General features: G+C 42.1%; 1 protein-coding gene across 1 annotated transcript; it reads right to left on the bottom strand.

Moving 5' to 3' along the window:
• Window positions 1–425: 425 nt before the first annotated feature.
• On the bottom strand, window positions 426–6,364 carry EPCAM (epithelial cell adhesion molecule). Its single transcript, XM_063441476.1, has 9 exons — window positions 6,010–6,364; window positions 3,151–3,258; window positions 2,813–3,056; window positions 2,661–2,723; window positions 2,514–2,577; window positions 2,024–2,125; window positions 1,733–1,930; window positions 956–997; window positions 426–787 (listed from the first exon to the last, which is right to left on the bottom strand). The coding sequence occupies exons 1-9, from the start codon at window positions 6,083–6,085 to the stop codon at window positions 746–748; spliced, it is 939 nt and encodes a 312-aa protein (XP_063297546.1). The 5' UTR covers window positions 6,086–6,364; the 3' UTR covers window positions 426–745.
• Between the last annotated feature and the right edge of the window lie 6,423 nt (window positions 6,365–12,787).

Genomic DNA, 12,787 nt, shown 5'->3' with positions numbered 1-12,787 from the left:
ATCCTAGTTTAAAAAAAAAAAAAAAAAAAAAAAAAAAAAAAAAAAACACCAAACACTCCGAGTACTATAACTTCGACAGACCTGGCATCCTCCCAGATTTCCCAAGCAAGCCCACTTCAGGGTTTTTAAAGTGAAATCTTGTTCACTTCACCGAGTCAAGCAGGTTGCCTTTATTCAATGAGAGCAGCCCTGAAAACAGATCGGTTTAATTTATACATTAAACTCCTCCTGCATGAAGAAACCTTGATGTGGTTGACAACTGGGGGGGTGGGGGGAGAGGAGAAAAGAAAGGAGGAGAGAGTGTGACTGTAGTCATTGTTTTTGTTTTGAATTCTAGAATCACATATATGGCTCTCTAGAATTGTGTTTCAGTCACTTCAATATTCTAAAATTGGAGTGGCATTATATACAAATCCACACAACTGTAATCTTTACACTTTTATTGAATTCGCAGTTTGACATTAAAAACCACAACATTTCAGAATATATACAAAAAAAGTTAAAAACCCCATCTGTTAAGATTTGTTGATGCAAAAAAAAAAAAATAATCCAACTTAAATTGGGAAAATAAAAAAGTGTCCCTTTGCAATGAAGTGGTTTACAGAAATATATACACAACTCTATAAAAAAAACACAATGAATACGAACTATGAAAATTGTACACAGGATTGTTTAAACTTGATTGATGAGAAAGCTTGAGTTGCAACAATCCCAACAATGTATCATCTACAGTAATTTGAGTATTCTACGATGTCAGTTGTTTTTGCATTTCATTCATTTCTTTCACCTACCAAAAGGAAGAAAAACAGGTTTAGACACATTACAATCAGACTGGCTGTTTCATATGAACTGTACTTTCAGATTGGAACAGATGTTACACCATTTATAGACAGTTGTCCCAGTGATCTAAAATACACTTAAAGAAACCCACAGTAAGATTAACTAAAGCATGTACCTCGGCTTTCTCATATCTTCCCTTCTTTCTTCTTGTAAGAATCTATGGAGAAAAAAAAAAAAAATTAATGGCAATACACAGGCATGCAAATCCATGCGTAGGTTACATAAAGTTGCATTGTATCCAATAAGATCCGTAGCCACATGGGACAGCAAGGCATTAAGAGCCAGAGTCAGTTTTCCCCTAGATCAGTGGTTCCCAAGTCAGTCCAGGATTTAAGGATTAATCAGTTCTCCAATATGTCTCTTCTCCACTTTTAAGACACCTGAGAAAACTGGGTAATTCTTTTGGGGGGAAAAAATAAAAAATGGGGGAGCTATATCCCCACAGGCACATGTATTGTGAGTCCAAATATCTCTGCACAGACTCCTACCACCATGATCACTTCGGAAAAACAAGTGGTCATGGTGGTTGGACTAACCCTTGAAACCCAGTTTGGTTTGAAAATCCCAGCAAGTGCTCATTCATTGTATTATGAGCAACGGCACCAAGGCATTGCACAAGAATTGTGTGCATGTTGTTCTAGCATATGTAATGCTATACCAAAGCAGTCATAACCTCTTTGGAAATCTAGACTGGCACAACATATGTACATTAAGTGCTACACACTGTGCCAAATATTCATTAACATGTATTCTGAAAGGCATTTGCCATTTACATTTGATTACTTGCAAAAAATTAAGAACGTTTGAAAAAAATTGAAAACGTGCAGTTTGCATATTTACATGACAAAATCCCATGTACAACAGGACTGTTTCCTCATCAGTAGACACTTACCAGTACAACAATACCAGCAACAATCGCCACTACAACCACCACAATGACTGCAATAAGGCCAGCAGTTAAACGCTTCATAGAAATTTCATGTGGTTTCTCATCGATGTAGAATATTAAGGGTTCTTTAACAGGAACATTTTTGCCATTGACAAGAATTTGGAAGGGGTTATTCAGAGGAATGATGGGGTCGCCTTTTACCTGCAAAACAGACAGTGAAAAATAAGCTTCTTCAGCTTTAATGTATTCCCATTAGGCTTGCAGGCACACACATTGTGTGTTAAATTTACTTACATCTTTTTCCATGTAATAAGCAACATCAACTATGTCAACATCATTAGGTGTCTTCTCTGTGAAATTTTGTTTCAAATCTATGTAGATCAGAGGTCCTTCAAACTAAAGAGAAGAAAAAGGTGTTGTAGAACTGAATTTTGCAACATACCCAGTCCCCTCTTTTGTATCCTGTCATTTTTAAACCTGAAATAAGCAACTATATTTTGGTCAGTCTGATGTGGTGAAAAGTGAATTCTCAAGAAAACACACTGAGCATTGGATCATTTTGCAGATGACAGATTTCATTAAACATTAAAACGAAATTTCTTGGCGTTTTCTGGCAATTTTTGAATTCAGTTACCAAGTTGGGTAGAGCAACAGAATTTTGTTTTAAAGTGTTGAGTTTAAAATAAAAAAAAAATCCACAAGTTAGTCTCATCAACTACTTTTAAGTCATGTGATAAAGGAACAAAGGAACACTTTTCTGCGTTTCTATATGGACATAACCTACCTCAATATTATTGATGAATTTTAAGAGCAGCTTATATCTGTTTGTTATGGTGTCTTTTATAGCACTGTAATCAAAGAAAAAACATGTAAGGTTATAGAGAAGAAAATAAAAATACGCACATGTATACACACACACCAGGATACTTACTTTTTCAAGTCTGCCTCTGGTATGCTATCTGTATTATTACGTGTTAATTGAACAATCACCCAGCTGTAATGAGACAGTTACAGGTATTAGTCACAGAAATATATACAGTTTCTAGTTGAAATTCAATCACATCTATCAGTTTGAATACTTACAAAGTCCTGACCAGCTCTGTGCATTTCCAGTTTTTATCTCCCTTGTCAGTTCTTCTGACACCGGCAGAATTAACACACCAGCAGGTTTCGGTATTGTTGCACTGCCTGGCCTTGAAGACGCCATTATCTTCACAGTCAGGGTTGTACAAACCATCATTATCTACTAGTGCATTCTCTGGCTTTGGTCTTCTACCAGCCTTTCCAGGATTACTTTCTCTCTTCATTAGGAAGCATTTTGGAATTGCTAGAAAAAAAAATCCAAAATAAAGTTTCTTCACTACCATTTGTTATTGCAGTTCTAATGAAGTTATGCTTTAAGGTGCGTGGTGTAAACTTACGTTGTGAGCAGTTTATGGGCACCATATCAGGACCGATCGGAAGACGACACTCGCAAGCATTGTTATTTGCTTTACAGTCCCCTTTAACATGGAAATTACACGAGCAATCTGTGAAGAGAGATTAGTAAAGTACATTTGAATGATATTTTTGGTTTCTTCATAAGACTAAGAACGCAATTGGAACCCATTCGAATTTCTAGGAAGACATCAAGTTTAAAGATTTCTTACACAAGGCACTACATATTTGAGACTACACCAAAAAAAAAACAAAAACAAAAAAAAACTTTAATTTTCAGAATCCACCACTCTTGAGATCAGGTAACATTCAAAACATTTATCCAGCCACTCCACACAACACATACCCAACATGCACTAGGGCTGTCCAGTGTCAGTCAAAAAAAAAAAATAAGATTTTTAAAATTGGGACAGCACATAGACATGGTTGGGTGATAGGACACTAAAAGTAAAACATTTTGCAGGGTTTAATTTTTTTATTAGTTTATAATGGCAATAGTCTTACATAGTTTCTAAATCACTTGATCACCCTAAGAGGCACTGCATATTTTTATATTAAATCCTATAGAAAAGGTAGATAGATGCCACCAGTGGTGTTTGCACCAAACGTTCTCAGACTACATTGCGTGATTATATAATGCTAGTGGGATGTTCTATTAACAGTTTAATTTCCTCCCTAGTGTTCCCATTTCATAGAGACAGTCCCTGTTCGGGTCCATATACCTCTTCTAGGAGCTCCATATTGTTGGTGTGAGTATAACAGAGCTCTATAACACCACTCACAATAATGTGTCTTAGACTGGTTTCTAAACATGTGTATTGTAGTTTAAGACACATGGTCCGTGTTCTAAATGTCCTTTTAGTTGCATAAAAAAAAAATATAAAAAAAAATGAAGTTGCCCAATACTGCTCAGAAAGTCTAGCCCTTGGCCCGCACGCCTAAAATTAAAAATGTCCCTCTTTGAACATTACAAATAGAATTCTGCATTTGCCAGATAGCCAGTTCTGAAGAAACTGTCAGTTGTCAAAATGTATTAGACAAGTGTTCAAAGAAGGTTCCTACAGAGTCAAATTCAAAGCAAAATTCCAATATTTGTGCTAAAATAGCTAGATCATAAAGTACTATAGCCACCTTGGTCTTCAATACAACTACTTTTCTACTAAAGCCTAAAGTGCACTTTTGTAAATAACCACTGATTTACTTTTTTTTTTTTAGTACACTCTTCCAAATACGTTAACGAATATAGTAGTTTCTAAACAAGCATAGAGGGATACAAGTAATTTGAAGACATTTTCATTTCTCAGTTGCCCATGTGGTAACATTTACTAGATCACTCCAGATTGATAGGCAGCACTGAAAACCTCTGCCTTGTATTATGTAAAATTCATATTCTGATATCTATATTAAATCACAACATTCCAGGGCTGCACTATAGATCCATTATGTAATCACTGGTGGATCTAAAGACCCCATCTGATAAATATACTTTTATACCCGAATTATATGTTGTTTCTCAAGTCCCATGTAGTTTCCTTTTTTTTTTTTTATATATATATATATATATATATATATATATATATATATATATATATATATATATATATATATATATATATATATATATATATATATATATATATATATATATATATATATATATATATATATATATATATATATATATATGTTGTGAATAGATTCCAGAGCTTTGAAGCCAGGAAACACACAATCTCTTGCTTTCAGAGAGCTCCCACGCACAGACAGGCCATAGCTCGCCTGCAGGTGGTGGTAAACATGGCGGCCATGCCCACCCAGGGAACCGCCCGGCGCCATTTTAAAAAGGCAGCCACGCCTCACCCGGCCAGCCTGAGCATTCCTCGCTCAAAGAACCTCCAGAAAGGCCATAGCCAGGGCTGGATTTAACCCTTTCACCGTGCCCCCTGGGAGCCATGACACAGCTAGCAGAGTTTATATGGGAGGCTCCCAGTGAGCAGAGATAAGGGTGAGATTACAGTCTCTGGTATCAGGGTGTGACCTTATAATCTCAGAGCAGGGAAAGATAAAATGCCCCTGTTCGCTATTAAGAGTTGATAAGACTGCCTAGGTTATCAGATGGCCACCGTTTGAGATAGGGAGTCAGCGGTTTAGTTTATACAAAAAAAAAAAAGACTTAATGATACTGCTACTCTCATTAGTCTTAGCCAGCCTAGTCCATGGGCTGTTTCAGGTCCCCTGACCAGGACTGACTGGAAACAATGGATAAAGTCTCTCCCTGTGGGATATTAGAGATATATTGTAACTGGTTACCACCTGTGGCATGGTTTGCTGGGTAACTAGAACAATGGGTGGTCGAAACGTAGGGACCCCCCCCTACTCACTCCAGTAGGAACACTTTTGCCAGCTCATAACTTCATATACACCAATAGAGAATGAGGTTTGCTTGTACAAGTAAAGGGAAACATGATTTTTATACTGGGACATTTAAAGACACCATATACAAGCACATTGAATTTCTAACTTGTATCTGGGGGTAGCCACTACATCGTTACTTGGTGAGATATAGGGGGATTTAGTCATTTTTTTGTTTTACTTTTTATCCGTACTGGATGGAGACTTACAACTGACCTTGTCCAAAAAAAAAAAAAAAAAAATTAGAAACAAGCTACACAAAAATCAGCACATCTAGCCTCAGAGGACACAGGGGTAACCAAGCAAACAATGCTTTTTCCATATATTCAAGCTACTAAAATCCTGGGATTAGTATACAGATATTTTGGTTCATGATAAAAAGCATTCAACCCCCCTCTCCCCTCGTTAAAATAAGCTGAAACCCATGCACTCACCTTGGCCCAGGGCTTGTGAAATAAGGATACAGCACACCAGGGCTGCCCCCAGCCTAAACAGAGGAGAGGTCGTCATCTTGAAGCTGTAGAGTCTTGGAACTCCTTGCGTGATCTGTTCTTTTTACCTTCCACAGAACCCAGGAGGGCTCACCTTAATCACTTCCTACCCCTCCTTCCTTCACCAGGTCAGACCGGTCCGACAGGTACCTCCCTCAATCACAAACAAGGACGAAACCTGCGAGCAGCCTTCTCTGGTTACACCTGAATACAATGTATCAACCCCCACTACTCAGAAACCAATGCAATGGGACAAGATCCAGGTGAGAAGAATCCAGCAGAACTTTAGTTTAAAGGTTTCCTCAACGGTAAAGGCAAAAATAAATCCAGCTCTATGGTCCCCCAGCAGAGTGCACAATGAAACTCTCACTGCACCCTATTGACTTATGTATATATCCATTTGGGGGAATGACGTCACTGATTACCTAGGCGAAACTCAGGTTGAGTCAGGAGCTAGAGGCGGTCTCATTCTAGTCTCACCTGGACATCCCCATACATACAGGTACTGTGTGATCTCACTGTGACCCAACCCACCGAGAGGGAAACCGGCTAGTGTCACCGTGTCTAGTAGAGTAGAAACCATTACTCACAAACACAGAGTTAAGGACAAATACAAACAGAAAGTGGGGGAAAGGAGAGTTTACACATTGCTTTCTCATCTATCACTGTATTGTGATACAAATTATCAATAAGGATCATTTCTTTTTCATTGATCACTGTGTTCTCATACAAATTATAAATAAAGATCATTGCTTTCTCATTGATCACTGTATTGTGATACAAATTATCAATAAAGATCATTGATCACTGTTTTCTTTGTCTTTAGTACTTTATTTAACTGGCATGTGTTAAGTTTGTAGGAAAAGACACAACTTCGTTTTGTTTTCTGTTCATTTATTTATCCTTACAATTCTTATTGAATTACATATTAATTCACCCTTTGGTAAATGAATAACCCAGAATATTTTGTTTTAATTAGAACTTGACAGGGGATTCTCTATGTTTTGTTACTAAACACTGGATTGTAGTGTATTGAAAAATGAATTGCGAAATTAAGGAAGCAATAGATAATTTGGGAAAAATATCTACAATTCACTATGGTCACTGGGTGGCTATTCTAGTCTAAATGTTACAATTCACCACAATTTGGTGTTCAGTAAATAAGTGTTTTCAGGGTTTTACACAGATTTTTATCGAATGAACACTTCAAACACCATAACCACTAAATGGGGAGTGTCAGGGCGCTTCTGTGGCACCACAAAAATACAGTGTGCTTTTGTTTTTATGGAGCTTGAAATATTCCTTAAAACATGAATATATGAGACACTACTCCTAGCAGCACAGGAATAGGCACCAGCTTAAAGGACCACTATAGTGCCAGGAAAACAAACTCGTTTTCCTGGCACTATAGTGCCCTGAGGGTGCCCCCACCCTCAGGGTCCCACTCCCGCCGGACTAAAGGGGGAGGAAGGGGGTTAAACACTCACCTTTCTCCAGCGCCTGGCTCCCTCGGCACTGGGGACTCTCCTCCCTCTTCTGACATCACCGGCTGAATGCGCATTCGCGTCAAGAGCCACGCGCGCATTCAGCCAGTCCATAGGAAAGCATTCTCAATGCTTTCCTATGGACGCTGGCGTCTTCTCACTGTGAAAATCACAGTGAGAAGCGGGGAAGCACCTCTAGCGGCTGTCAATGAGACAGCCACTAGAGGCTGTATTAACCCATATGTAAACATAGCAGTTTCTCTGAAACCGCTATGTTTACAACAGGCAGGGTTAATCCTAGATGGACCTGGCACCCAAACCACTTCATTAAGCTGAAGTGGTCTGGGTGCCTATAGTGGCCCTTTAATAGAAGTTGGGTTCTACCACACCAAACAATACTAACGTGCAGACAAGGCCGAGGTGACTACTAGGCAGATTCGGCAGCTGCCTAGGGCGCAGAAGTCTAGGGGGCACCGTTTCCTTCTTACTGGCTGGAGTGGAGTGCACAGCCTAGTGGGGGGGGGGGGGAGGAAGCACACAGAACTAAGAGGGGGGGTGGCACACAGAGGGCTGAGAGGGGGAGAGAAGCAAACATAGAACTGGGGTGGGGGAGAAGCACACAGAGGGCTGAGAGGGGAAGGAGAGGGACATAGAGCTAAGGAGGGAGAGGCACATTGAGGGCTGAGGTGGGAAGAGGCACACAGAGGGCTGAAGGGGAAGGAGAAGCACACCGAACTAAGAGGGAGAGTGGCACACAGAGAGCTGAGGGGGGGAGAGAAGCAAACATAGAACTGGGGTGGGGGAGAAGCACACAGAGGGCGGAGAGGGGAAGGAGAGGCACATAGAGCTAAGGGTGGGGGAAGAGGAAAACATGGGGCGGAGTTGGGGAGGAGAGGCACACAGAAGGCTGAGGGTAGGAAGAGCGGCACACAGAGGACCGATGGGAGTGAAAAGGCACACACAGAGGGCTGAGGGGGAGGAGAGGCACATAGAGGGCTGAGGTGGGAACAGGCACACAGAGGGCTGAGGAGGAGGGAGGCTGTCAGGATCGGGACAGGGATCCAACACGCAAAGTACAAACAGGTACAGGGTACGTATACCGGTCCTTAGAATGGCCGGGCTAACGTACAGAGAGTATAGAGAATGGTCAGAGACAAGCCGAGGTCGAGGGAACGAGAAGACAGGTAAGCGAGGAACAAGCCGGGTCAAGGATAACGGAGGTAAACAGAGTAAGGAAACAAGCCGGGTCGAAACCAAAAGGATAACTGAGAAACACCAGAGCACTGTGTGACTAGACAGGCTAGAACCACGACAGGGCAATGAGCAACAGGGCGAAGTATGTTTAAATACCCTGGCTAGAGAGGATAGACACGCCTCCGACGAAACCTGATTAGTCTGTCTCGGACTGAGTGACAGGTCGTTCCGGATTGGCGTGATGACGTCGGCCTCCGGGCACCATGCTACAAAAGGAAGAGACTCCCTCGCGGCCGGCGTTTGTGTGACCGGGTCGACCGCGAGGAACAGAGGAAACATGGCGTCCGGACGGATGAACGTCTAAGTCTCTACCTCTCTCGGAGGTAGAGACTTCAGGTACCCTGACAGTACCCCCCCCCTCAGATACGCCCACCGGGCGGAAAGAACCGGGACGAGATGGAAAGCGAGAGTGATACGCCCTGCGGAGACGGGGAGCATGAACATCCTCCTGAGGTACCCAACTCCTCTCCTCAGGACCGTATCCCTTCCAATCGACCAGATATTGTACTTTCCCCCGGGAGATACGAGAATCAATAATAGAGTTAACCTCATACTCCTCCTGACCCTCCACCTGAACAGGACAAGGAGGGGCTGTTGTGGAGGAGAACCTGTTACAAATAAGAGGTTTCAGCAACGACACATGAAACGAGTTAGGGATGCGTAAGGTATCAGGAAGAGCTAGACGATACGCAACTGGATTGATACGAGACAGCACCCTGTAAGGTCCAATATAACGGGGAGCGAACTTCATGGAGGGCACCTTTAAACGGATGTTCCTCGTGCTCAACCATACCCTATCACCCGGAACAAAGAGCGGAGCCGCCCTTCTACGTTTATCAGCATGTTTCTTAACCAGCATAGAATTGTGCGTAAGGATTTGCCGAGTTTGATCCCACAACTTCCTCAAATTAGCAACATGAACATCAACCGACGGCACCCCCTGGGAAGGAGAAGCCGAAGGAAGAATAGACGGGTGAAAGCCATAATTCATGAAGAAGGGGCTTGAATGAGTAGAATCGCAAACGAGATTGTTGTGTGCAAACTCTGCCCAAGGAATCAAACCGACCCAATCATCCTGGTGTTCGGAAACAAAACATCGCAAATATTGTTCAATTTTCTGGTTGGTACGTTCAGCAGCTCCATTAGACTGAGGGTGATAGGCAGAAGAAAAGTTCAATTTGATACCAAGTTGCGAACAGAAGGACCTCCAAAAACGGGAAATAAATTGGGAACCTCTGTCAGACACAATTTGAGAGGGTATCCCATGTAGGCGAAAAATCTCCCTAGCGAATATCTCGGCCAATTCGGGAGAAGATGGAAGTTTAGGCAGAGGAATGAAGTGTGCCATCTTAGTGAATCTGTCAACCACGGTGAGGATAACAGTCTGTTTTTTAGAGATAGGTAGATCGACAATAAAGTCCATGGCCAAGCAGGACCACGGCTTCTCTGGAACTTCTAAGGGGTGCAGGAATCCACAAGGAAGCGTATGAGGTTGTTTGGTCTTAGTACAAACCTCACATGCAGCGATGAAATCTTTAGTATCCCTACGTAAAGCAGGCCACCAGAAATCCTTAGAGATCAACGCAAAAGTCTTGCGAATACCAGGATGTCCCGCCATCTTGCTGTTATGGAAACACTGCAACAGTTCCAGTTGAAGAGCAGGAGGAACGAAATGTCGACCCACAGGAGTCTGTCTAGGTGCTAAATGTTGTAGCTTAACGATCTCGGCCAGTAACGGAGAATGAATCCTGAGATTCGTATTAGCAACAATATTGCATTTCGGAACTATAGAGGAAAGGACCGGCTCAGGTACAGTAGACGGTTCATACTGGCGAGATAAGGCATCGGCTTTAGAATTTTTTGAACCAGGTCTATAAGTCAGCACATAGTTGAAGTGAGTCAGGAATAAGGACCAACGAGCCTGCCTAGAGGACAGGCGCTTAGCCTCCCCAATGTAGGACAAGTTCTTGTGGTCCGTCAGGATAGTAATAGGGTGTAAGGTTCCCTCTAATAAATGTCTCCATTCCTTTAAGGCTTTAATGACTGCTAAGAGTTCTCTGTCGCCAATGTCATATCTGCTCTCAGGGCCCGAAAGTTTCTTAGAAAAAAAACCACATGGGTGCAATGGTTTATCTACCCCCAATCTTTGTGACAGAACCGCCCCTACCCCTGTCTCAGAGGCATCGACCTCGAGTAGGAACGGTAAGGTCGTATCCGGATGGACTAGTATTGGAGCAGAAGCAAAAAGTTCTTTGAGACTCTTGAAAGCAGCTAGAGCATCAGTAGACCATGTCTTAGTATCCGCCCCTTGTTTGGTCATATTGGTGATGGGCGCAATAATAGACGAGTAGCCCTTAATGAAGCGTCTATAATAATTAGAGAAGCCAATAAATCTCTGAATAGCTTTGAGTCCCTGAGGCAATGGCCAATCTAAAATAGACTGGAGTTTGTCAGGATCCATCTTAAAGCCCTCCCCAGAAATCACGTATCCAAGAAAGTCTATCTGGGTCTGGTCAAAACTGCATTTCTCAAGTTTACAGTACAAACCATGTTGTAAAAGTTTGTGTAATACCTGTCTGACTTGTCGATGGTGGGTCTCAATCTCTTTAGAGTGTATGAGTATGTCATCCAGGTAGACAATAACACAATCATGTTGAAATTCCCTAAGAACTTCGTTAATCAAATCTTGGAAAACTGCAGGTGCGTTACAGAGACCAAAAGGCATGACCGTATACTCATAATGACCATAGCGGGTATTAAACGCTGTCTTCCACTCATGGCCTTGCTGAATTCTCACCAAGTTGTACGCCCCTCTGAGGTCCAACTTGGTGAAAATTTTAGAGCCCTTTAACCGATCAAAGAGTTCTGTAATCAAGGGGATAGGATAGGCATTCCTGATGGTTATTTTATTCAACCCTCGATAATCGATACAAGGTCTGAGTGACCCATCCTTCTTCTTAACAAAAAAGAACCCAGCCCCGGCAGGAGATGAGGATCTCCTGATAAATCCCTTGTCTAAATTCTCCTGAATATACTCCTCTAAAACAGCATTCTCTTTAGTGGATAGAGGGTATACATTGCCCCTAGGAGGCATGGTACCAGGTAATAGGTTAATTTTACAATCAAAGGACCTGTGTGGAGGTAGAGTATCAGCGTTCTTTTTATCGAATACTGCCTTTAAGTCCATGTACAAAGGAGGTATCTGTCTCTCTTTAGGCTGGGTAGTAGTGTCAGGTGTGTAAATTACAGCCACAGGGGATACCTTCTGTAAACACCTCTCCTGACAACCCTGACCCCACGAGAGTATCTCCCCTAACTCCCAATCGATAGTAGGGTTATGTCTCTTTAACCATGGATACCCCAGGACTATGGGAACGGAAGGGGACGAAATAAGCATAAGAGATATACTCTCCTTGTGTAAGATACCAACAGACAGGCTCATGGATATAGTCTCACGAGTAATAACAGGCTCGAGTAGTGGTCTACCATCAATGGCCTCAACGGCCAAGGGGGTCTCTCTTAACTGGGACGGAATAGTGTGCTTAGTGGCAAAGGCTTGATCGATAAAATTCTCAGCAGCGCCGGAATCTATCAATGCCATGGTCTTAAGTACTTCCCTCTTCCATGTTAAAGAAACTGGTAGTAAAAGCCTGTGATTTTTGTAATTATGCGTAGAGGACAAAATAGAAACACCCAAGGCCTGTCCTCTAGAGAAACTTAGGTGCGGGCGTTTCCCGAGCGAACAGGACAATTCAGGCGTAAATGACCTCTGACTCCACAATACATACACAATCCCTCCCTTCTCCTGTACAGTCTCTCCTCTTCTGAGAGATGAGTATTGCCTATCTGCATAGGTTCAGGAATTAGTGAGGTATTGGACTCAGGACTTAGAAATGCGGGTGCTAATTTAAAGGCAGGTCTTAGGTTCCTCTCTCGAGTGTTCTGTCTTTCTCTTAAACGTTCATCAATACGAGAAATGAACG

The sequence above is a fragment of the Pelobates fuscus genome, chromosome 2 (assembly GCF_036172605.1).
Source record: "Pelobates fuscus isolate aPelFus1 chromosome 2, aPelFus1.pri, whole genome shotgun sequence".
Lineage (NCBI taxonomy): Eukaryota > Metazoa > Chordata > Amphibia > Anura > Pelobatidae > Pelobates > Pelobates fuscus.
This window is presented reverse-complemented; position numbering and strand designations above follow the sequence as displayed.

Excerpts from the sequence above, each read along its gene's own strand:
- EPCAM (XM_063441476.1), bottom strand. The coding sequence starts at position 6,085 with ATGACGACCTCTCCTCTGTTTAGGCTGGGGGCAGCCCTGGTGTGCTGT. Across the intron at positions 3,259-6,009 it reads TTCACAAGCCCTGGGCCAAG|ATTGCTCGTGTAATTTCCAT; the intron begins GTGAGTGCATGG and ends CTCTCTTCACAG. Across the intron at positions 998-1,732 it reads TTGCTGGTATTGTTGTACTG|ATTCTTACAAGAAGAAAGAA; the intron begins GTAAGTGTCTAC and ends TTTTCTCCATAG.